Source organism: Malaclemys terrapin, chromosome 3, assembly GCF_027887155.1.
Source record: "Malaclemys terrapin pileata isolate rMalTer1 chromosome 3, rMalTer1.hap1, whole genome shotgun sequence".
In the NCBI taxonomy this organism is placed as follows: domain Eukaryota; kingdom Metazoa; phylum Chordata; order Testudines; family Emydidae; genus Malaclemys; species Malaclemys terrapin.
In genome coordinates, this window is record NC_071507.1 from 80705282 (window position 1) to 80730885 (window position 25604).

General features: G+C 43.4%; 1 protein-coding gene across 1 annotated transcript in view; it reads right to left on the minus strand.

Moving 5' to 3' along the window:
• Positions 1-1290: 1290 nt before the first annotated feature.
• The window catches only part of PGBD5 (piggyBac transposable element derived 5), a 94545-nt gene continuing 70231 nt past the window's right edge, over positions 1291-25604 (minus strand). The window contains exons 5-7 of the mRNA XM_054022683.1: positions 20392-20589; positions 12854-12959; positions 1291-9394 (exon numbers count right to left, since the gene is read on the minus strand). Coding sequence (XP_053878658.1) covers positions 9199-9394; positions 12854-12959; positions 20392-20589 — 500 coding nt within the window. The 3' untranslated portion in view covers positions 1291-9198. The remainder of the gene's footprint in view (positions 9395-12853; positions 12960-20391; positions 20590-25604) is intronic.

A 25604-nucleotide genomic window follows, 5' to 3' on the forward strand; every position in this document is an offset into this window, starting at 1 on the left:
CCATGGTGGCTCAGCAAGAGGAGAAACTTTAATGCATCATGTGAAAAATAGTCTAGCCAGAGACCCTGTCCTGTAGAGGAGAATGGGGGCATGAGGCACCATGATGGCATTTCCTAATTTAAATTTTCAGTTCTCAGCTAGAAGTTCTTGCTGTTCACCAGTCTTCCCCTCCCTTCCCCCCTCCCCCAAACAATGTCCCAAGAAGTCAAATTTCTGTGGAAAACTTTGATGAAAATTAAACTTTTCCAATTTTTTGTTGAATTTTCCCGTGGGGTGGGTGTGTGTGTGTGTGTGTGTGTGCAGAATTCGGACCAGCTTTACTGCTCAGCTAGTGACCTCACAGAGAGGCATGAACCTTCACATCAGCCCAACAAGAAAGAGGTGGGGAGCTGGTGACATTACATAAGCTTTGAGGGCTGAATCGCAGCCTGTTGCTGTACTTCGTATGGGACAAACACGTAAGGCAATCAGGAGTATGGGGACAACAGAAAATCGTCCTTTGTGGATTAGAATTCCATATAGATGTAGGAGCTCAGGATTTGGCCCTTGGCCACAGTCTAATCTCCATGGATTTTCCTTCCTGAGTTGTCTCCTGCACTGGGGGAGAAGCAGGGTTTCCACTCTTTGTGGGACGGAGCGTGGAGCTGGCCTGCACATCTTGTGGCTCCCAGGCAATGGGATACTTGGGCTGTCTGTTTGGAAGCTCTGTGCCCCTGGTGCTTCCTTCCCAGCTTTCTGGTACCCAAAGCCATGCTGACACAGGGCTCATGCAGTCAGTGGTTGCCCTTGGTGCTCCTCTTAAAGGGAAGTCCCAGTAGCTGGTGATCAATGATAATACCGATGGGCTGGTATTTTTCAATGGAAAAAAAATCTGTGGGGGCAGTGAGGAGACAATGTGAGTCCCTCTGTTCACTTGTTTCCTTCTCAGGTCCTTCGACGTCAGAGAGAGTCCTTGGGAGAGCTGGAAAATGAGGATGTGGAGACAGCCAAGTCCCCTTCCTATGGAGGAGAGGGGTGATCTGTGTGTAGGCCTCTAGGGAATTATTAGGCCCTCTCTTACTCAGCTGTTTCTCAGGTAAAGATCCACTGGAGTTCAGTGAGTTTTGCCTGAGCAAAGACTGAATAAGGATGTCAGGCTTTGGGTTATAATCATTTTAAAGTGAGACCATGGAGTACGGCTGGTGGGATTCTGTTGATTCACTTTCAAATAAGAGACAGGAAATGCTACCAACTGTTCTCTCCCTCCCTCCCCCAACACCATTAAAGAATGAGGCACAAAGAGGCAGCCAGTAATATTTTGACTGTATTTCAAAGTTGCTGATTGTAAACAAACTTTGTTGAAGAAATAAAATCACATGACAAGATTTCAGTGATACTATAAATCCATTTTGTTGTTGTTGTTGCCACACTTCACATTTTGGAACTCAGAATTTAGCTCATGGTGTACAAAATTTGTAAAAACTTATTGCAAGCGTGCCTTTGTGTAGAACAAAAACCATTGTCACAAAAATAGTTTCCCGCCACACTGAGAAATGCAGCTGTGGGCCTTACCATGCATAGGGGCGCCACACACATTTTCTGAAAGATGTCTATTATAAAATTGCTCTGAGAAGTTTCAAACCAAAGAGAGAACAAACCACGCTGTACGTTTAATCAACGGTCTTTACAGTTTCAATAGAACTCTAGTTTTGGGAAGAAAATGGAAGTTTGCAACTAAAATGCAATCGTTTGTGAGCACAGACTGACAACAGTGGTGTATCAATTGCACTTACAGAACTACGGACTATCCTTGTGTTCTGTACAGTCATTTCATTTGATGGAATGTAAGTTGCACAGGTTAAAAAAACATACCAATAAGGAATTATAGCTTGTAGGACTCCCTTGAAGAATCTCTATTGTTCCCATTACTACAATGTTACTCTTAACTCTCCTCTTCAAACTATCTTAAGACACTCAGTGGTGTTGTAACTCTGAAACCTATGGCCAATCTGCCTTTCTAGTCCAAACAGAGGCATCAAGTGCCACCCGATGGCTTCACTGTAGCTAGAGCAGCTGGATGCCTGGCTGTGTCAAAGATATGAAATCTTGGCTTTTCTATTTAAATATGGGGGTGAAAAGGGGGTTGGGAAAAGGCCACAACATAAAACAGAAGGGCAGGTAGTGGAGCTGAACAGCTGGGATCTCTCTGCACTCCTAGCCTCTAATCCTGTCATCTGATCTCTTCCAAATGCAGCCATGTGCTGCTCATATTACTTTTCGCATCACTATTTCTGGATTTTATTGATGATTTCCCCATACAGGGAGCCAGATTCATGCCAGATGTAACTCCATCATTGACATCAGTAGCCCTACGACAGGCGATGAGTTAGGCCTAACACTTTTAGTGTGCCTTTTTTTCCCCTTTAATAGCCAACATCTCTTCTCACTCTACTAATATATTTTTACCTCTGTATTCCCCCTACCAGATTCAAAGTTAGCTGGTAAATTGGAGAGTATGACCCAAGAATAACTAAACCAAGTTGTAAAATTAATTCCAATTGAATAATCAGTCACCTGCAACTTGTTTACCATCAAAAAAGTAACTTCCCTCAGTGTTGTGGTGAGGTGTGAGCTCTTCATTAGTCACTTTTTGCACATACTTGGACACCGATTAATTGGAGGACAATACCACAAAGTTACTTTGACAGCAAGTGGGTTGGGATTTGGGATAGATGACCCTAGTGTGTCTGACCTCCAACTTGACCGTCTTGAGGCTTTTTGTTCTTTGCCCTTTGAGACCAGTGAACACAGGACAAAATGCTCTGTGTAAAACTGTTTGTCCAGGAGGAGTCTGAACACTCTCACATGTGGAGATAGATGCAGCAGAAATGTTGAACCTCTGAGTCCCCTTTCCTCACTCAAGAGTTAGATAGTTACATGGTCTTGGAATACTCCGTTCTTCATCTGCCCCCGGCCTCTCACTGGGCTCATCTGTCCTGCTGTCCTTGTAGGACTGAGAGTGGCTCCTAGAGCACCTGTCATGGCCAGGACATGGCGCGGGTTTGAATGTCACTAGGCATCCTTCCACCACCTGCTAATCAAGGAAGCTTGGAACCCCAACACTGATCTCTCCCATTCCTTGTTCCCTTCACCAGTTACCATGTCCCCCTTTAGACCAGCAAGCTCCAGGAGTTAGATTTCTTACCTCTACAATCAGGCTGTACATCCCAATCCCATACTTCTTAACAAAGGGCCATGTTTGCAGTAACACTAAACGAGTACTTCTGCAGAGTGACGTTTACATTGTGACATTTTGACACTACACATTGTATGAACCACCTTGACATCTAATACAAGCAGTTATTACTCCATAAGAGTGCTATTGATATATTACCTTTTTGATCTTATGATAGTTTCAGTAGAGCTGCTGAGGACTGAATGGGGGTACAACAGACTATGACAAGGTCCCATCTGGCAGCAGTCACATTTATGGAAAATATTGCCTCAAAAAGTGCACTGGTGGATTTGATACCTCTGATATCTGTCTTGGGAAGCACTGTTGGGGCTTCCCAGTGACTGCAATAGGTACAGTCTTTGCCAAAAAAAAAAAAAAATTAAAATATCAAAGTAAAATGGTATCATTTGCAAAGTAATAAAAACATTAGATGGTCAACTCTGTCTGACCTCTCGCCTTCCAGAATGAACTACAGCTTAGAGAGGTGTAGACCAAGAACTAGTAGGATTTAATGTGATCCAAGGGCATATAACAGCTGAAATTAAGAAAATAAAGATAGACTTTTCTTAATCAGGAAAAGCTTCCAAAGGGAGCTCTGTTAGCATACAGACCAGTTTCCCAAGCAACGTGGAGGAAACCTGACAGACAGGAACACTTTAAAATTAGATCAGCTAAAGCGCACCAATTCTGCACTGTTCCCCAAGGACTAAATCAGGGGTGGCCAACCTGAGCCTGAGAAGGAGCCAGAATTTGCCAATGTACATTGCCAAAGAGACGTAGTAATATGTCAGCAGCCCCCCATCAGCGCCCAGCGCCTCCCACCCACCAGCAGCCCTGCCGATCAGCGCCTCCCCCTCAATCAGTTCTTTCAGGAGGCTCGGGGGGGGGGGAGGGAGTAGCGAGGGCATGGTAGGCTCAGGGGAGGGGGCAGGATGGGGTGGAGTGGGGGTAGGGCCTGTGGCAGAGCCAAGGATTGAGCAGTGAGCACCCCCCCCACCCCGGCACATTGGAAAGTTGGCGCCTGTAGCTCCAGCCCTGGAGTCTGTGCCTATACAAGGAACCACATGTGGCTCCAGAGCCACGGGTTGGCCACCCCTGGACTAGATGATCTAACAGGGCCTTTCCATCTCTAGTTTTTAATGAGCCTTTGAACAAAAAACAGGGGGGGTTGAGGGTAACCTTACATCGTAACCTAGACAAGGAGGAACGTAGTAAGAAGAACTGTAAATACGATTACATTTGAGCAGATGATAGAAGGATATTTGCAAAGATCCCTATTCAAAGGCAGGCCAAATATATACATATTTTAAGATACAACAAAGCTGCTTTGCTCTGTAAATGTTGTTGGCTTTCTCTTTGGAGCTCAGACTTAGATGAGCGTTTGGCTCCATGGGAATTCCATAGCAGAGAAGGATGGGAAATCTATTTAACCTAGACTTTTTTTTAATTTTTTTTACTAGAGATAATTGTTAGTAACTGTTTCTCTTCTTGGCTGGGTTGCACTACATTGTATGTTGTTCTCTGAATTACAGACCCTCTCTTTGTCTCCCTGCTCTGGGCTCCCCCAGTCAAGTCCATAGGTCTCATCTAAAGCTCACTGAATTCAATGGGAATCTTTCCAGTGACTGCAGTGGGCTTTGGCGGAGGCTCACAATGCATTGTGAGAAATGAAATTAGTGAGGTGACTGAGTCATGTTGCCCCTACTCCAAAGGGGAAGGCTGGTCTTGTTAAGTTCCTTTCATCTATTTTTCTAGTATAGAAAAATACATCTAGTTTGACCTCTGGGCCTATGAATAAAAACTATAAATTTCTAAAAAAATCACATGCAGTCCTAAGGACTGGGAGTTGGGAGAATCAAGTCCACTTCCCAGCTCTACCACAGACTTTCTGGAGTGACCTTGGGTAAATCACTTACCCTCTCTGTGTCTGTTTCCCCATTTGTAAATGGGGAATGTTGATACTTCCTGCCCCCTTCGCAGGGGTATAGTGAGGGGCTAATTAAAGTTCATATTCTAAAGCACTTCAAGATCCTTAGATGGAAGACATTATAGAAGTGCAAAATGTTATTACAGTGCAGTGTATTCCCGAAACCACCACTAAAATCAGCTCCTAACGTGACATATACCTAAAGGAAGCATAGAATTGCCCTAACAGAGGCCTCATTACCTGCCAACTCAAGAAAGCACCCATTAGGTAGCTGTTAGAAGAACAAACCTCTGTTATAAAAGGAACAAAGTAAGGGTTGCTGGAGGTCAGGAATGAAAATGCTGGTTCTGATTCAGTGCCCTTTGTGTAACTGTGGAAACAGAGAAATGTCTCTCTCTTTTGTGAGATGTATAAGAACCCAAAAATGATATCGCTGAATCAATTATTTAGTGACACTGAGAAATCTGGGTTCTTAAAATATCTGTTAATGAAAAAGAAATAGAGGCAGGGATTAAGAGAGATGCTTAGATCGAACATAGCCAGAACTACTGAGCAAAAAGGGAAACAGGAGAGATGTCTCTTTAAATCATTCCCTTTCTTTTCAAGTGCACAAATGGGCTAAGATAAAAAGCTACAGGGTCAGAGTTCCAGGGAGCCCTTACAATAGTTTTCCACGGTGGAGCAAACTATAATACAACACTATTTGACACTGGCTTTTAGCTTCAGTGAATGTTATATAAATGTTTCACACCATAATGAACCTTTTTTCAAATACATGTCTTGACAGGACATGAAAACTCCTTGGAAGAGGTGCTGTGCATAGAATATTGTCTGCATATTGCACTGTCTCACTTTAATTCTTTGAAGCAGTCTGCATGCTGTGGTGAACAAAGAATTGCCAATGCTAGGAATTGTATACTGAATGAAAACAAATGTAATAGAAGAGGGACAACTTTCCCTCCCCCCATCTGCTCCACTTTCAATGTCCCCTTTCTCAGAGGTAGAGAGAAGCTGATCTCAGGTAGTTGGCATTTCCCTCAGTTTTTAATTAATGCTGAGCTTTAAGGTCTTTAACCAGAATGGCTTGAGGATACTTAACCATATCCAATCTGATGGTACAAGCCATCACACAAACCATGTTTACGCATTGTCATTGGCATCCATGCTCATACAAGGTTGTCATCAACAGTGTTCTTGCAATCCTCTGACACTTAGCCCTTTGCTTTTATTGACTTCTGAAACGAAGGAACAGCCACGTATTTCTGTGGTCGGGTGGGGGAAATCACAAAATCTAATGTACAGCAAGGGAATGACTAAAGACTGAGGTCTGAACTGCTGTCGACACTAAATTGTTTTAACCAAGAAAAGGTTTTTGTAATATTTTAAAGAGAAATTGCGAGATGCTTTTTAACAACAACAACAAAACCAAATCCCACAATATCCCCATCCTTCCTCCTTCCAGATAAATATAATGGGAAAGATATAGTGGATCACAGTCATTTTATTGGCACAGGCTAAGTTTTACTTTGGTGAATGTTGCTTATAGGCTGTGAAACCCAGTTTTGAGTCATTTTATATAGGGTGGGGTGGGTTGTGTGGTGTTTTTGCTTGTTCTTTTATTGAATTTCTAGGCATCTTAAGGAAGCCAGTTCAAGGTTGTGGGAGACACTTGGGGGAGGGGGTGGGGGACTGAAACTCATTGCAAAGCAATACTTTGTTTCTGTCTCAGTTCTTCTCCTTTGCGCGGGAGGGGGAAAAAAGCATCTTTCCTATAATAATAATAATAATCAGCCAGCCACTGTGTAATCGGCCTGTCAACACCAAAATAAGGGAGAACTACTCAGGAGCCAATCCCTGAGGTAAAACTAGGACCTGGTAAAATTTTAGCTCACGCAATCTGTATGGTGAGCAGAACAAACCAGTGGGAAACTGTTTTCCAACTATTTATTTATGTATTTATTTATTTTAAAAAGCAGTTGCTGTAGTAGATGGGCTTGATCCACTGACATCACTGAAAAGACTGCAAAATGGTTTTGAATCAGACCCTATGTTAGGGCCAAGTGCTGAGAGAACAGGTGTAACACATCTAGTTGGTCTGGGGCTTACTCCTATAAAATGTCCTCCTGTGAGGTGAGGAAAGCCCTTAGCTACCATTGATATCAGTGAGAGTTGGGGAACTCAGACCCTTACAGGAGATACTCAGCGTGTTGGAGGATTGGGCTCATCCTTTCTCAGCAATGTTCTTTCACTGCAGACAAAGGAAGGAAGGTTGCTCTGATCACGCGGTTGCTGTGGGGAAGCTGTCTGTTTATGAAAGTTCCAACCAGATCTCATCCCAATGTTCTTTTCTTGGTAATTCTAGCTATGTAACTAGCACCAACTCTTCAGAATAAATTTTGGCAAAATTTTGAAGTTACAGGGCACAATGAGCATGTCATCTAATCTTTACGTGATAGTTTAGGCCAATATTTTTCAAACGTGGTTGGCTAAAGTCAGGCATTACAATGAGGGGCTTGATTTTCACAGGTTGAGAGTGGTCGGTTCTGAGCATCTCTGAAAATGGATTTCAGTGATGCGCTTTAGGCAGCTTATTTGAATATATGGTCTTTGTTGATCTATCTCCAGAGTGCTAATAAATACCACCTATTTCTGCCAACTAAGGCATAGTATTAGGTATTTTACTCCAGCGCTGGGTTTTTGCCTCCTGCCATCAGACCTCTCTCCCCTTTTGCTTTCCCCACTGAAGCGTCCTGGTGGCAGTGAACTCGGTATTGTGTTGAAAACATTCAGCTAATGAGTCTTGTCAATACTGGCCAGTGGCACTAGGCTGCACTAATTCTTAATGGTTCTAGCTTCCAGAAAGTCACTCAGAACAAGGAAAGCATTTGGGTTTTGTTCTGCTTCAGTGATGTCAACGTCTGGTTGCACCTGAACAGTTTTTTACAATGACACACTATTTTTCTAAACATATAATTTGCAAAAGTACAGCTACTGTGACGCATCTCAAATTCTAAGAAGGATTCCTACAGAACACCCAACCATGAAAACGCAAAACGCACTGCTATCGGTGAACTATTTTTGCTTGCCAAATGTGTGTTAATAGGAAATGAAGATCTAAGATGAAGAATATCTGTCTTGATATTTAAAAAAAAAAAGTGGGAAAATGAAAAAATAGTCCATGAAGGTAGATCTTAAGCAACACTTAGAAGAACCTGAAGCTACAACTGAAATCAAAGAAAATATAGTTGTTAGTTGTTACTCTGAGATTTCTCACCTACACACCAGCAATATTGAAGCTATGGTGGCAGGCAGTATTACCTCATTTATTTGTTAAACTATGTGCATCAATTCAGCTTTCCCCATGATTTTTAAAATTTCACTCAGACTTTTATTTTAAGATTCTCCAAGATGTTTAATTTCCCCCTAAACGTTTTATTCCTATACTGCAATCTGATTGCCTTACACTAATAAAAAAAAAAGTTCTTAACTGTTACTCTGTCTTTGTTGTCTTTGCCTGTTACAGGTCAATCTGTCAATATACTTGTGAAGAACATATAAATCTATGTTGTTTCTCTTTAACCATGTCATGATTCCTTACAAGGTGTCAGGCATTGTTATCCATGACACAACATTGCTTGTCCCACAGTTAAAGAACTCCAGACAAGGCAGAGTTTTGGTAATGCCCACATAGGACCACTGAGCTACATCCCTTTGTGGCAAGCTCGTGATAAGCCCTATGGAAGCCTTACAAGATGACCCTGTTCAACAGATATGGCAGACTAATGGCTACTAACTTAAATCTTTTTGGATGGACAGGTACCCGCAGAGCATTCACAGATGCAGTTGTGTGTTGACTTCCTGTGGCTCTCTCTGTAGGACATTCAACAGCCAGCTGCTACTTTTAACAAAGTCTCCACCTCTCTACTGGCATCACTGTCTTTTTCCTATAGGGAGCGGCATTGGTGATGTCATGAGTTCCCTGCTTTGACATTCCAGAGCTGTGGTCTCCTCTTCTGCTCCCCCTCCACCCCATACCTAAGCCACAAGGAATAATGCATCAATGAGAAGGTGAGGTGTCCTCCAAGCCCAGCAGCTCCTTTATAAGTCTCTCACCAAACTGTGCCCGGCTGTACCTTTTCACATGATAGGCATCTGACATTTTGTAGAGGATGTAGGCATTGTTTATGGCAATGCTGATGGTAAACCAGAACACTTGTTGCCAGGTCTTGTTTGGTTTATGAGAAATGAAATACCTATAAAGGGGGAGAGGAAAAAGATAATCAACATTCACACCCTTCTATGTGTGTCCTGCTGGGAGGCAAGAAAAGTGATCCCAGAGGTTGTGCAGGCCCAGGAGCTCTCATTAGGACGATACGCCAGCTGTTCATTGTTACTGACTTAAGGGACATGTACAACAATATGTTTGATAACTCTTTGTTGTAGTAAAGTTATGAGAGAGTCTCTAGTTCTCCCTTTTGGTGCAATGTTCGGTTGTCTGTCTCTTGCATTTTTCTGCCCTCATCAGAAAGTTCTGGCTCCAGGGTTGCCAATAGATCACATCATCTGGGCAAAAATGCATGATGGAAAAGGCCTGTTTTGGTTACCTAGCAGTGCAGGATTGGTCACTTCAGTACCTTCGGTCTCCATCCAGTTTTCAGTGTGCCAAGTGGTGGAGCTTCCACCACTTCCCTTGGCAACCTATGCTGTAGCCAAATATATCTCGCTGTCAGGAAAACTTTTCCTGAGATTTAGCCTAAATTTCCCCTCAGTTAACTTCAGCCCATCAATCCTAGTTCATCCCTTTGTACCACCCCAAATAATCATACGCTCTGATGTTTGCATCCTTCATATACTTGTAAACTTAGATTCCTGCCCCATTATTCATTTCCTATTATCACTGGGACAGAGGGATTAACTGGACATTAATTTCTCTTCTCTCAATTTCCTCTAGTTGCTCAATATCTTTCTGGCAATGAGATGCCCAAAATGGAGGCCACTATTGCAGTAACATACACTATGGCAATAGATTAGTTTGCCTCTCTCTCTCCCCCAAACAAGTTCCCCAAATAGTGCGCCGCAGGCAGCTCTTACCCTTACAGTACTCAACATTTGGTCCAGCTCCTCAAAGGTATTTAGGTGCCAAACTCCCACTGAAATCAATGGGAATTAAGCACCTCAGTACCTACTGTACGAACTCCCAGAGAAAGTGTTTAATGCTCTAAGAGCCATGTTCTGGTTACAGTTTTCAAAACAGCTTCAGGTCCAGCACCAGGTCCGCCAGCTAAAACAGCAAACGCACAAGCTGCTGGGAGCCTGGGGAAAGCTTATGGGCTCAGTAAGCATTCTTTTTATGTGTTGGACCAAACCATGATGCAATTTGAATTTATCCAGAACCCAGTTCCTTTGTTTTAAAAATGGCACATTTTACTGACTTCCTGCCTAGTGAGAAACTGCATGTGTATTTGGAAGCAACAGACCTTAGAGATGGGGGAGGGCCCATTCAGTCACCTTGCCCATTGTCTTTGTGCAGAACTGTTTCCTTGACCCTTATATTACTGAGACCTAATGCTTGGCTGGTGGTAGTATACAGGGATTAGGGGTGAGCTCCACAAAGGGACTTGGGTATTGCAACATTGAACACTATGGCATCTAACTTCTGAGCACCTAGAAAATCTGTGGAACAACACAGTGATCCGCAAAACTGAGTTAGGTGCCTAGGCTCCCTATATAAGGAATGGGGAGAGACAGGTGCCTAATAATGTGACCCACAAAGCCAGCATGTTAGGTGCGGAGTGGCCTAAGCTAGACATTGGGAGATGCCAATGGCGGTGCGGAGTGGCCTAAGCTAGACATTGGGAGATGCCAATGGCGGTGCTGTGTGCTAAGCCTCAGGCAGAGGAGGGAATTGAACCTGGGGATCCGATATCCCAGGTCAATGCTCTAACTACTAGATTAAAAGTTACAAGCTCGCCACCTCTTTCTTTGGCCAGATTTTGAATGGGACCCAATCCAGCATATGTGCTCAGAGGCCACCTATTGGATCAGGTCCCTCACGTGACTTAGATGGCTGAACGCTTGTCTTTCCCTGGTTTGTGACTTACTCTAGGGCTTAGGCAGATGCCTAGAGGGAGGTACCGTCCTGCATGCCCAGAGGCAGAAACTTAGGCACCAAGTGAGTTTAGGCATCTACATGGTTCAGTGGAAGTTTTGTGGATTGCAGTGGACCCAAGACTGGGACTTAAGCAGCTCAACCTGCGACTTAAGCACCTAACGCCTTTCATGGATCCCATCCCATGTACAGACGTAATAAAATATAGCTCATAAAATGGCTGCCATAACTCGGCTTCACTGAATGCCATCTGCCCAAATACACCCGTACAACCAGAAAGGAAATACACGGAACTGTCTAGTTCAGATCGTCATCCAAGCTAAGCAAAAAGCACTAAGCAAACTGCCTAAATGGTGAAAAGTTTATTTTTAAGGAAGTCTCACTTAGTCATGCAGCCTTAGCAAAATGGTCATGTAAATTTGCCAAGTGAGGCACAAAACCTACTCATGTACCCTTGCCATGAGGATTATTGGGGCAAAACCATAATTTGTCTAACCCACAGGAAGACAGCTACTTGTCCCTGGCGAGAAAGCTTGTGTATAGCTGATTAAGGTGCTGTAAGTAGCACAGGTAAGGAACGGGTTTTTTAATGACCTTTTGAGCAAAGAATATCCCTTAAAAATCAAGGATACAAAACAGCCCCAGACAGGGCAAGGAGGGAATTAAGAATCTGTGAAAGGACCTGCCCAGCTCCAGGGAAAGTGCAGAGGCTGCTAATTATGGAGAGTCCTGCAGCTGATGCTCACTAAGGGTACACAACGTAGAGAAGGCAGCTATAGCAAAGAAACAATCTCTCTTGCTCTTGTAGTTATGACTTGGATCAAAGCTGCTGTAACTAATTCCTGGTGCCTGGGAATAGCTGGTTAATAACATGGCGAAGCTGGTGACTGACCGTGTATTGGGGGGCAGTAGAAACTCCTGGTAGTCTTAGGCTATGTCTACACTACCACTTATATTGCTCAGGGGTGTGAATATTCCACCTACTGGGCAATACAAGTTATACTGACTTAAGCGCTAGTGTGTCTCCCACCAACATAGCTTCTGCTGCTTGCGGAGGTGGTTTTATTATACATACAGGAGAGCTCTCTCCCGTGGGCACTGAGTGTCTTCACCAGACGTGCTGGTTTGGCCCTAAACCCAAACTTTAGCCTAAACCTAATGTGGATCCACCACCACCTTGGTTCTTCTCTCTCGAACGGCTCTCTAGCTATGCCATTTAAATACTCCAAGGATGCAATTCTCGTGGTGTTTTGGCTGAAGAATGGACAGACAGGAGTATCAGTGTTTTGGATCTGGTCCAGCTTTGCTGAATTATGCAAGATGTGAAGGGGGGAGGAAGGATGTTCTGAATTTAACCAGAACTGTTTGTTCATATCTAACTCCTACACAAATTCCCAAGACAACGGTCAGCAGTGCAGCTTGCCTCCCTTAGGAAAATCGTGCAAAGTTATAGAGCCTGATTCCACTTGCTTTGACATCAATGAGTGTTTTGCCATTGAATTTAATGAGGGCAGGAGCATGCTCCTAGTCTCCCCTCAAACCAAGGAAGGGTCAAATGTTCCAGTAACACGGGATTCACCCACTCGCCATCCCACCCACTTACTTGCTGTATTTGTCGTCATATTTGCAGATATAGCTAAGATGAGCAGCAAAAGCTTCTACTGCCAACGGGCATGGGATCTCGCCACTTTTTCTCTTAATTATAACTCCTGCATCAATTAAAAAAACAAAACAAAACACAGCTATTGAATCTTAACTGTTGTGTTAGCATCAGTGTTACCAACTACAATACACTTTCTGAAAAGGGGATTTGAGATCAGTTACTTAGTGTTACTTAGTGTGCCAGCGAGACTCCATTAATCATTAGAACTTCTATGCCAAAAATAAACCTCGTTGATCTTGAATTTGCTTTCCTTCCCCCACCCCTCTTCTCAGTCCAACTGGCACCTGGAAGATTGTATCATAGACCTTGCTAGTAATGTGCATGCCAAAGGAGCTGTGTGGGAGATACAAGAAAGATTGGTTTAAAAAAACAAATGGTCAAAACACAAACTTTCCCGAGCTCGAGCTAGGGGCCCTTCATGGTGAGGCACTTGTTGGTCAGACTTATGTGGTGACGTTTGCTTCTTGATGCACCATTATCTTTGTTGAGATGCTAAATCCGAACTTGCAAAAGTTCAGCTTTGATTCACTGGGACAGAATGCTGTGGGTTTGGATTCTGGTGTGTACTGTTTGCCTAGCCCTTCTTCATGGACTGTGACACTAGCAGGTACTGAAGAGCAATGGTTACCATGGGATGTGGTGATCACCTCTGTTGCAGTTGCAAGCCTTAAGGCAGTGGGGTCTACAGGGAGCACTGCAAGCAAAACAGCTGGTGCCAGATATGGCTGCAAACTGTCTTAGGCTGGTGTTATGCTGCAGATACCACCTGCCTCACCATGATTCATCCTTGGGGGGTGAGACTTCCCCTCTTCCCAGCTGTACTGCCTCCACACTGTCTTTGCTACTGCATTTGTGTCCAGATCTCTCTCACTCCTGCAAGGAAACGGATGAGACTAGTGGTCTGGAGAAGGGAAAGGTTCATGGGGCACTTGGTTAGAAGTCCAGTCCAGGCCTGCCTAGTGTGATGAGCTGAAGAGTCAGAGAAGCGTTTGTAATTAATTTCCAGATGTCTCGTATGAAGTTTATGCAGGAGGCACTTGTCTGTGCTCTGTTACCACCCTGTGCCCAAGGAAATGGGACTTGTGCACATTTTTAAATAAACCATACTAACAAAATACTGGACTCCACATCACTGAGCTCTGCTTCAAACAGGGAAACTGACACATGTATTGCCCCTTTGCTGAGCAGCAACAGAATTTGCCAGGCAGCAGCAGGTTTTGGGGGGCCCTGAAAGTCATTTTCCTGTTTGGAGTGGAAATCTGATATGGAGTCTGGTATTTTCTTCATATACATTTAGGATGGGATCCACGGAGAGACTAGGGTGTTGCAATCCCCAGCATCATGGCACCTAACTTCTGGGCACCTAGAAAAAAATCACAGGAACACCACCATACTCCACAACAGGGCCGCCCAGAGGGGAGGGGGGGGGCAAGAGGGGCAATTTGCCCCAGGCCCTGGGCCCCATAGGGGCCCCCACAAGACTATAGTATTCTATAGTATTGCCCCTTTTTTATGGAAGGGGCCCCCAAAATTGCTTTGCCCCAGGCCCCCTGAATTCTCTGGGCAGCGCTGCTCCACAAAGCTGAGGTAGGCACCTATCTCTCCCCATTCATTACATAGGGAGCCTAGGCACCTAAGAATGCGATCCACAAAAGCCAGCATGCTAGGTGGGGTGCAGCCTAAGCTAGTTAATGGGAGATGCCAATAAGAGGGCTGGTTGTGAATCCCCGCCCCTTTCTTGGAGATAGGGGCCTATATCTGGACTGCGGGGAGATGCCTAGCTCTGCTTAGGGATCCATGAATAGTAACCAGCCACCTCAAGTCAGGTGGAGTTAGGTCCCTAAGTAATTTCTTGTGAGAATGAAGTAGGCGCCTGCCTCACTCCACACCCAGTGGTGGTAGTGTCCCCACCTACCTCATAATTTTTAGCCCAATGGTTAGAGCAGAGATGTGAGAAAACCCAGGTTTAATTCCCCACTCCCTGCCAGAGGAGGAAAGAGCCTTTGAACAGGGGTTTCCCGCCTCTCAGGAGCATTTCTTAACCACTGGCCTATTCGGACATGGGGCTCCCCCAATCTCATCCTGTTAAAGCTGTTTCACTGTGACTAAATAATGAAACAATTACAGTGAGGGGACTGGGCCTGGGGTCTTCTGCCTCCCAGGTGGATGCCTTAACCACAAGACTACACAACCATTCCCCCCTTGTGTTCTTTCTCTGGCCCAGTGACTTATCCACTCCAGGTAAATACTTAAATAGTCATTGGGCCAGAGAGAGCGAGCCTAGGTGTGAAGGAAGGAATGACTCTCTAGCCCTTTGGGTAGGGTACCCACCTGGGAGGTGGGGCTTCAAAGCCTGAACCACAACTTCCAAGCGCAATCTACACAGCTATTTTTACAATGCTAACATGAGCTTCCCTAGTAGGGTCACTCTGGGCTGGGAGGCTCACTGCTGTGGGCTGCGTAGACATAACCCTACCGACTCCAGGGGACTGATGTCATCAGGCAGCTTTTTGCAGTTTTCATTCTGGCCGGTCTAGCCCGTGTGACTGGCTATTTCTTCCATCTCCCTCCCTCCCAGTCACATCACCCTCACATCACCTTGCCTCCGCGCTCCCCTTCTTCCTGCCCTCTCAGTCTTCTCTGCTTTTATCTTCCTGTTTAAACGTATCCCCTCCTAACTAACCCCCCCCCCCCCCCCAAATACCCTCCCAAGGACCCACTTTTAAATCAAGATGAGATGTTTTTCTAAAAGCTCTGCTCTAGGAATGATTCGGGGGGGGGGGGGGGAGAAGTTCTCTGGCCTGTGCTATACAGGAAGTCAGACTGGATGATCACAATGGTCCCTTCTGGTCTTGGAATCTATGAATCACGCCTTGGGGGGGAAACTATGGCACTAACCTGCTGTTTGCAAACCATCACTCTGTTCCCTCTGCAGATATGTTCTATTTTTTTCCCTTAGGCGTTGACTGTCTGGTGTATTTAAACTGTAAATTCTTTGAAGCAGGGACTGTCTCTCTCGCTCTGTATGGTGCCTAGCACAATGGAATCCTGTTCTTCACTGTCTCCCAGGCACTATCATCATTCCTCCTGGAAGGCAGCTCAGCTTGGCTGAAGTTACTGAGACCCAAAGGATTAAGGTGCCTTGTGCTTGGTCCCACTTTTAGTCACTGTCTCAGTTTGGATGAGATCCCAGACTCCTCCTGGCTCTCTGGTCTTTCCTGAATCTTCTGAACCATTAAATTACTTCATAAGCCATCCAGACCAAAATTGTTACTCCTGTTTTGATTACAGGCTCGAGAATTAAATTCCTTTGGCTAGAAGTACAGTTCCCTCCATTATCTCTGACATGCCCCCTATGACACCCTACTTGGCAGGCCCTGTTTTGAATCGAAGACTCGCAGCACATACTAAGTGTCATTTATGACTGATCCATATGACTATTTATTTAAAGCCTTTGAGTGACCGATTTTAATGAGTCCCAAATGAAGATAGTTGAGCATGATGCATAATAGGTGTAACCAGAACATGGGGGCGGGGGCAAAGGGGAGGGGAACCCTTAAAGCTAACAAAATCAATATTTCTTATTGCCCTCAACATGCCCAGTAAGGGTGTTTTTATTTTCTTTGCTGGAATTGTCCTAAAAGATCTGGTTGACTGTATGAAGACAAGGCTGTCTTTCCATGTCTTTCCCCTAGTAGGTTGGAAAGTATAAGATCTGTTTAGTGCAGGTGTTTTTGGTGACTTTTTTTTGGCTTCTAGAATTTCCTTTGATTCGCCTTCCACCAATCACTTTCACTAAAAATGTGTGATTACAGCTACATAGGCACCATGTACTACTACTTATTTTCCATTATAGACTGTTAAAGTGTTTCGATTTCTGGAATGTGGATAGGTTTATCTTATAGCACTTCACAGGCTTGATTCAAGCCATTGGTAGGAGGGGGCCCAGCAAGATTCCCCAGAAGGAGGTTGGGGTGGCACAAATTGCTCAAACTTTGGCACTGCTCTGGGAGCCCCTCTGGTCAACAGTGCCCCAGCACATAGCACTGGCTGAGAGGTGGCATGGCCAAGATACACAGATGATGTGCTCATTCAGCAGACCCCTCCCCCCCCCCCCCCCCCCAAGGTGTCTTTCTAACAGGGTTCCTATGTAGCCCTTCCCCTGGTGGAGCTCCCAGAGAAGTACTATGCTGCAAATACTGCTTGTTCTTTCCTGGGTTGTGGAGAGAGGTGGGCCGTGCTGCCAACTCTTGTGAAATTTTTTGTTTTTTTTTAATCACAACTCTTATGATAGTGTGTGTGGTGGTTTTCCCTTAACGCTCCAGCTCCTGACATCATGTGATTGTGAGAATCTCAGCTTTTATTGGAAAGGGGGGAAAAGTGAGCTGTGGTTACAGAAAAGCTTGAAAATGTGACCCAATCGCATGCTAAAGCTCAGCCACCAGAAGGCAAATAAAACCACCCAAAACATTGTTTTTTTTTTTTGTTTTTTTTTAAATCATGGCTTTTAGCCAATCCCTGACCCATGATTTTTGAACAGTGGGTTGGTAATACTAGGAGCAGCTTGCATCTTCCATAGTGGGCAGGGGCTGTTATTGGGGTGTGTGCACCCATAGGGGTGAACAGAGCACTGCAGGTTCAAAGCGCTGTACAGATATCCATCTAACAAATCCTCAAAGTCCTGTGATGTAAGGAAATGCATAGACCTGAATTTCCATAGTTTGAAAGGTCTGAAGCATAATTCTACTACAACACTTTTCCCCACCAGACCCATCAGTGAATTCTCATAAAGGGCATTTGGAAGTTTAGGGCCAAAATCTTCAACTGGTGTAAATTGCTGAAGTCAGTTTGTTTTATAATAAATTTGGCTTTCCTCCAGACTTTCAGGTTCTGGCCCTTTTATGAGTTAAATGTTTCAGAGAACTAATTTAACTTAACCAGCCAGGGCTGCTCCTCCCCACAGTACCCTCTGGGCCCAGAGCTGTGCAGGGAAGAGCCTATTTTGGGGGCACTAGTACCCATGCAGTGACTTTTTCCTCCTCTACCCACTCCCATTTGTGTAGCATTTAGGAAAGAAGGGAAGACAATGCAAAGAGGCAGCCAGCCAAAGACTCAAACCAGCAGGAGAAGCTGTTAAAAGGAGCTTCACAGTGAGTGCTGGATTGATGATACTAGCGGGCTACTTCCACAGTTTTGACGCGGTTTGCCCCAACCCCTCCTGCCCCCTCCCATCATCTGGTGGTCACCTCAGCCTCACTCCATTTGCCTTCCACATTCCTCGATTTCATCTCCCCTGCCCTTCCCCCTCCCTTCAATGATTCCTCTCTTCACCTATCTGTTTAGTTAACTCCCAAAATACCTAAACCCCACCCAAAGTTACACCCATAATCACCACCTCTCCCCACACAAAAATTGTGGCACTAACCTGCCATTTGCACCCCATCACTCTGTTTTGTGTTCTATCCCTTTCCCCCATTGTTTCTCCGTCTGGTCTATTTAGGTTGTATGCTCTCCAGAGCTGGGACTGTTTAATACTGACTGTGCAGTACCTAGCACACTGGAGCCCCAAGGCATGACCATAATACAGACAGTAAATTTTTTAACTTCTCCCATTAAACTACTTATTTAAGGAAACAGAATTTTGTTTTGTTAATGTGGAGACAACACGTCTGATAGCAGAATACGCAAGTTACTTATTTGTGCAGTACTGTAAACAAAAGGCTTTCAGTCTTGAGCAATCATGAGCATGTATTATGACAAACTGGTCCAAAACTTTCATAAGTCACACGCTACATCTAAAAATGGGATTCATAGATTGGTTTTGAGAAGAGCACTTCTCCGCCATGCCTCTCCCCAGACTTGAGTGAGGTTTGTAGTCAGGACACAGGTGAGATTCCCATTCTCTGTTTTTATTTTATGTAAAGTAAGTAACTAGGTCATTACTTGTTGCCTCCACCTTTGCTGAAATCCTCATCCATGCCTCAACTTGCTCTTGTCCTCACTATAGCAACTTCCTTCTCAAGTCCCCCTGGGTGCAGTAAGCTGCTGCCTACTTTTACATGCAAAAAGCTGTGACAACATGGCTCCATTCTCAAACTATTCCACTGGCTCCCACTCATCTCAGGCTCCAGTTCAAAACTCCCTTCCATTTGCTTATTCCAGTCTACATCACTGATGTCTCTCCCCCTCCTTCCTTCTCCACATACAGTAACTTTATTTAATTCCATGGGTTTCAATCTAACTACTCATATGTAACTTCTTTCTCATGTGTTTTTAGAATCAGGCCCTAAGACACCAACCCTTTCAAGTTATCTACTTCTCTTTTTAGTTAAATCAATGTTCTCTTGTGACATATAATAGCATTCCAAGTAGTGTCCAGTTCCCTAGCTCATCGTATAAAGGTTAGGATGTGTGGTGAGTTCTGATAAATGACCCTCCAATTCCCGTGAGATTTAGTCATATGTGTGGCTATGCAACACTTCACTTCTATGACTGGCACCTGAATACCTTAAATTCTGTATACGTTTTTGAGAATGTGGTTTAAGCACCAAGTTACCTTTGTAAGCAGTAGCACCTTAAATTTGTAAATGCATAAGTCTTTCAACTAATAATTTGATTTTTGTATTTTACTCACTTTGGACAATAGAACTACAAGAGATTTTAAATGGACAAACTATTCTTTAAAAATGTCCTTTTATGTTGGGTTTTGTAAATATTTTTTCAAAACTTACATTATGCCTAAAAATCTTTGAGTCCCTTAAAAAAAAAAACCCTCTCATAGTAAGATCAATTTCAGCTGAGTCTTTGTGAAATAGTTTCTTAATCTAAACTACTCTCAAATATATTTTTGGCTGTTCTGGTTTTCTTTTCAGCAGCTGCACAATCAGTTTAGTATGCAATGGGAAGGCTCTTGCCAAAAGCCATTTGTATGTGATGAATGGGTTTTAAATCCATAGGAGAAACTAATTGTAGAATCTGGTCACTGAGTTTTATACTCCGTATGGTTCTTATTGGTCCAAAATATTTTATGCATTTAGGAGTTCCTCTTTACAAAGACTTATCATGCAATTATCTCATGAGACACCTTGTTACATATAGGATTTTAACCTCCATTACAACTCTCTGCACCACCATAGGTCAGCTGGGATATGTATAACACCAAAAAGGAACAGCTCTCTACGGTGCCAGCTAAAAGAGTAACTATTAGTTGGCAGCATTAGTAAGCTTTTTTAACCTTTATGCACAGAAGACATCCGTTGCAGACAGAACACTTTTAGTCACTGCTAATGTAGATTAACTAGTACCTTATGGACAAGAGCAAACGCAATGGAAATTATCATTAATGCTACGGTTTATCTAGGATAATTATCAAGCTTCTTGTCTGGGGTTATCAAACTTCCTAAGTGTCCTAACTTGTCTTGTCACCTATTTTGAAAAACATGGTCATAGTACAGGTAGTGATACTGCTGACTGCTCACCTTGTTGAACTGGAGAATAGGCATTAGTGAGAAAACGAAAATGCCCTTTGTTATACCAGCAGATCAGGGACATGTTTCCCTTCATCTTTATTCTGTACTGCCCTCTGGACTGAGGTGCATCTGGGTTATGCAGCATTGATGGAGGTAGGCCTGTGCAGTCACTTTTTCTGGAACTCAGCAATCCGCAGCAATAAATCTCTGCACATGAAAGAGAATAAATTCCCATCAGCAAACCATCCTATAGGTTTAGGCATAAATGACAGTGGGGCTGTCTGACCTATTTGACTGGAAGAAGAACTGGTCCTAAAACTAAGCCAGTAGATACATAGGTTGGCCAATGGCCGAGGATTTCCCTGTGGTATCCAGGACCACTTTTTTTTTTTTTTTTTTTTTCCCCAGGCTCCAGGAAGAAATGCATTCAATACACAAGTCCAGAGAGCCAGTTCTCCAGGTCATTTAATATGACAAACAGGGGTATAATATAGGCGGAGTAGCTGAGCTTCCCAACACTGAAATCTATTAGGTTGTGAAATTGATTTGGGCATTTAGCATTTGACTCGACACAGTAGAAGAGGATGTACTTTCTTCCATGTTTAACTACGCTGATAAATTGGAAAAAAGGCTTTGGCCTCCTTAAGTTGTCTGAAATGACCCCCCATGGTGCTTTTAATCCTAGTGCCTATGGCTGACAGCTTTTGGTGCTAGCAGAGGACAACTCAGCCTACAATTTCCTCGCAGTACAATCTTATCAACGCTCATCAATTCTACCCTTGTTCAACCATGACAAACGGACCAATGAGTAAATTCATATGTTGTGAAACCCAGACATGTCTCACTCTAGCAATCAATGCAGCCATGTCAGAATAACCAAATCATTTAACACACATTAATAATGACAGTGCCTGGCTTGTGTTGAGTATGTGTATGTGATAAGAAAAATATCAGATTGTTAAAACTTCCATTCATCTGATTAATTTAAAGAGCATATAGTAATAGAATTTCTTGCTATCAGAAGAGAGATACTCTGCATGGGAAATTTAGTCAAAGAAATCCCCAAATCAAACAGCTGATCAACTGGATTAAAGGATCAAATCCAGTTTTGGCCAAGAGTCAAATCTTTCAGTACTGAGATACTCTATACTGCGAAGCAATGTCCTCGTCCTGATGTGAGCTTTACAAAATCCAGGAAATCTTAAATCCAAATCTCACCAACCGTCTAGGCTTTGTTTTGACTATATGAAGGGAATCGGAGCGCGCACATCTGTGTGTATATTATACTTAGACTGATCCACTTAAGTTTGTGTATTCCACCTAAACTACAGCAGCCCAAAGCTGCTATTTCAGGTAAAACAAAATAGGTCTGTCAACTGAGAACACTGACCTAACTTTTAGAGTCTAAAATCTACTTATTGAACTATCATCCTTCAGCAAATAAAGAATATTAAAAATCAAACCACTTGATCAAGGGGGAATAGAGGCTGTTACATACTATGCGGCTCTTCTGCTTTTGTCCTTCTGGTATTCTGTACGCTCTTTGGCATGGGAACAGTCTTTTGTGGGGGGGGTTCTGTTTGTACAGCACCTAGTGCAGTAGGGTCCTGGTCCTTCACTAGAGCTCCTAGGTGCTATGGTAATACAAAATAATCAATAGTGCTCATGAACTGATCCAAAGAGCAGCAAACAATTGGCAACTGGTTCTTGAGATTTCCCGAACAGTGCTCTATAAAACCAGGAAAAAAACCACAGGCTGGGAGACCACAGAACTATAACTTAAAAAAAAAAATTACAGCTGCATTACATTTTTACATAAAAATATAATTGTTCCTGTTGCCCCAGCAATAAGACTGAAGCAGTGGCTCTGCAATTAGAAGACATGAGCTTTTTAAATGTCAGAATGGAAAACCACCACATCAACTTAGCTATTTGATTTTAGGGGAGGAGCTGTCTAATGGATCCTGTGTGATCTGCCAATTCTGATCTCAACCAGTGGAATTTCAAATCATAGAAATGGCTGGGAGGGATTTGACAAGAGATCTCTGCACTGAGGTGGGACAAGTATACATACAATATGTGCTAAAAACCCTCTTGCTACCACCATCTCTGAAACTTTCTTTAACAAGTCTGTGACCACTACCATTTTAGTTGTCACTGTGCCATTGAGAATGTCACTGAAGCAGCAGGATTAGAACTCTGATCCTCTTGCTCCAAAAGCACAATCCCTTAACCTAGAGAAGAATTTCCTTTAGCTGTTAGCAATATAGGGTCTATGACTCACTGAAAGGCCATTTTAATTCTCTTCAACAGAAGCCAGTAGTACACAGCCGCTCTAGCCAGTACATTACTGTTCTTAGGATTGCTGAAGTAATTAAGTGCAGCCTTTTCTTAAGCTCATGTAAGCTTGCAAAAGACTCAAGCAGCTGTTTTGCTCTTTTCACAAGATAATAGGAACCATCTTGCACATCTCTCAAGCAAAAATAATGAAGCACCTCCTTACATAACACAAAGTGGTGACAAATATGATAGCTGCAGATTTAGTATCACCACTTGCAGAGGATGGCATATGTAATTTGTGGAGGTTTTTAAAAGTTACTATGGCAATAGCAGCAATAAAAATTAAGCCCATCTGGCACAATGGTGTGGTCCAAATTTAATTAAATGCTTAGCATGTTTTATTACAGCCCAGAAGAAAATGAAGTTTTACAGAATTCAAAAGAAGTCTGATTGACTGGTCCCCAGTCATAAGTAGGGCCCTACCAATTTCACAGCCATGAAAAACGTGTCCCAGATTGTGAAAGAAGCCTTTCCCTGTGAAATCTGACCTCCCCCTTGCTGCAAGTCCCTGCCAAGCTGGGGAGGGACAGGACTTGTCCTTCCCCTGCAGGGCTGCTGTGGGGGAGAAATGGGGCAGATCAGACTCACCACCTTTTGGGTTGGGACCTCCACGGTTACAACACTGAAATTTCAGACGTAAACAGCTGAAAACTTGAAACTGATCAATTAAAAAACTCTCTAGCTGTCAAATTGATCAAAATTAACTGTGAATTTGGTAGGGCCCTACTCATAAGTCAATGGTAACATTCTTGCTTCAGAGGGAAATGTAAGAGGGCTTCATCAGGGGTGCTGGAACAAATTTTTATAGTGGGGACGCTGAGAGCCATTGAATTCAACTGTAAACCCTGTATATGATGAAAACCACTTCAAGCCAGGGAGTGCGGCAACACTCTCAGCACCCCTAGTTCCAGCACCTATGGGCTTCATTCATACAGGGCCCATTCCAACTATCATTTCTATTTAAAACTAAAAAAGCAGCCCACAAATCTGTGCTTAGGTACGGAATCTCAACCAGTTCAGTGGTTCAGTTCACAAACAGCAGTATCTAAACTTCTGGTGAGATTCAAGCTCACTCATGGACAGGCTCTCATAAAATTTCTGGCATCTCTACTTCTAGTCACATCTGAAACTCCTCACAGAATAGCATTTCCTGTGTCATTTCAATGTCTGGTTCCTGTTCTACTTGGAAACCAGAAACTTATATAACTATCTTTATGACCATGGAGCATAAAGTAGGCTTACATCGAGTTTGGTTTTAGAAACAGTCAGAGAGGACGTTCTTATTTTTCAGAAGAAGCCCATGGTCCAAACCTAATGAGTTCTTTGGAATTGACTGCTGCAGACATCCTTTTATATCCACAGAAACACTCTGTGGTGATACAATTAAGGTTATTACTAATTTCAGAACAGTACTATTGTAGTTATGAAACAGAGACAGGGGAGGTAATTTTCTAGTGAAGTCTCCACAAAAGCCTTGACCAAAGTTTTCCAAAAGTGAACAGTGATTTTATTTATTGGTGCTTACACTTTTGGATTCCAATGGAAGGGAATCCTAAAGGCTCTGACTTTCAGAGGACAGGTGACCAGCACTTTCAGAAAAATCAGGCCCTGTCAAGATGTCAGTTCAGGCACCCAACTACTAAGGCACCTAATAACTAGTTTGTTTGGGGGGTTTTTGGTTAAAAAGTCTTGGTTCAAATCTTTCCCCACAGCCCATGTTAAAGATTCACAGAAAGCATTGCAAAGATGGATGAATAGAAATTCCTTTGACTCTAATTTTTTTTCTCCACCTCTCAGTGGATAGCTCAGTGGTTTGAGCATTGGCCTGATAAACCCAGAGTTATGAGTTCAATCCTTGAGGGGGCCACTTAGGGATCTGGGGCAAAATCAGTACTTGGTCCTGCTAGTGAAGGCAGGGGGCTGGACTCTGACCTTTCAGGTCCCTTCCAGTTCTATGAGATAGGTATATCTCCATATATTATTATTTATTATTCATTCAGCTCTAGCCCAGGCACTATAATTTCTCTAGAACAAAAAAAGTTAATCCAATATGCTAGGAATGTGTCTTAATTTTGCAAGGTTGCTCTCATCCTCTATAGCGAAGCAGGTTCCTCAGGTTCTCTCAGGACACTCTCATTCTTAGTTGCATTTTTATCCTTGTGTGGCTTTAATTCCCCAACTAAGCATTGCTCTGTTAGCCAGGAGTACTGATCAACCTGATGCCACTGTTCGGCCTGAATGCATGAAATTGGGACACACCAGGAGAATTGTTTTCTATGGGGGATGCTAGGCCTTCTACTAGCAAATCTTTGCTCTGCTCCAAATTTCACAGCTAAGGCTGCGGGATCACAGCAAGTGCTGACTATAGTACCCTACCTCTGGCTCTGTGGGTAGGGTCAGGATGCACAGTCTCCTCCAGGGCTCTTGATTTACTTCCAGTTCAATATGCCCTGCCAAGCCAGTGAGCTAGCCTTTATCACCCAAAACATAAAAGCCAAACAATCCCATGTCCCTGTTTAACACAGTGTGTCAATGTTTCCACTGCAACCTGCTTTGTAAGGCGTACCCAAGCTACTTACCAAAAAGCTAGTAAATCTGCTCTGAGTCTCCCAAAATTAAATTCCCAATTCGAGACCCACTATCATTTCTGCTAGTGAATGGAATGCAGAGGAAGCAGTTGTCATGGATCACAAAATCGCATGGAGCCACATAACAAAACATGAACCAGGAACTGAAAACGCTGCACGGGGTTTTCATTTTTGATCAGATAATGTACCTAACTTTGAATCTCTAGAAGTCATTTAGTGTCCGCTACCTGTTAACAGTTGGTAATTTGAGTTCTCTCCAGTGCAATGCCTGTGAGTAGTTAACTACTGTAGGTA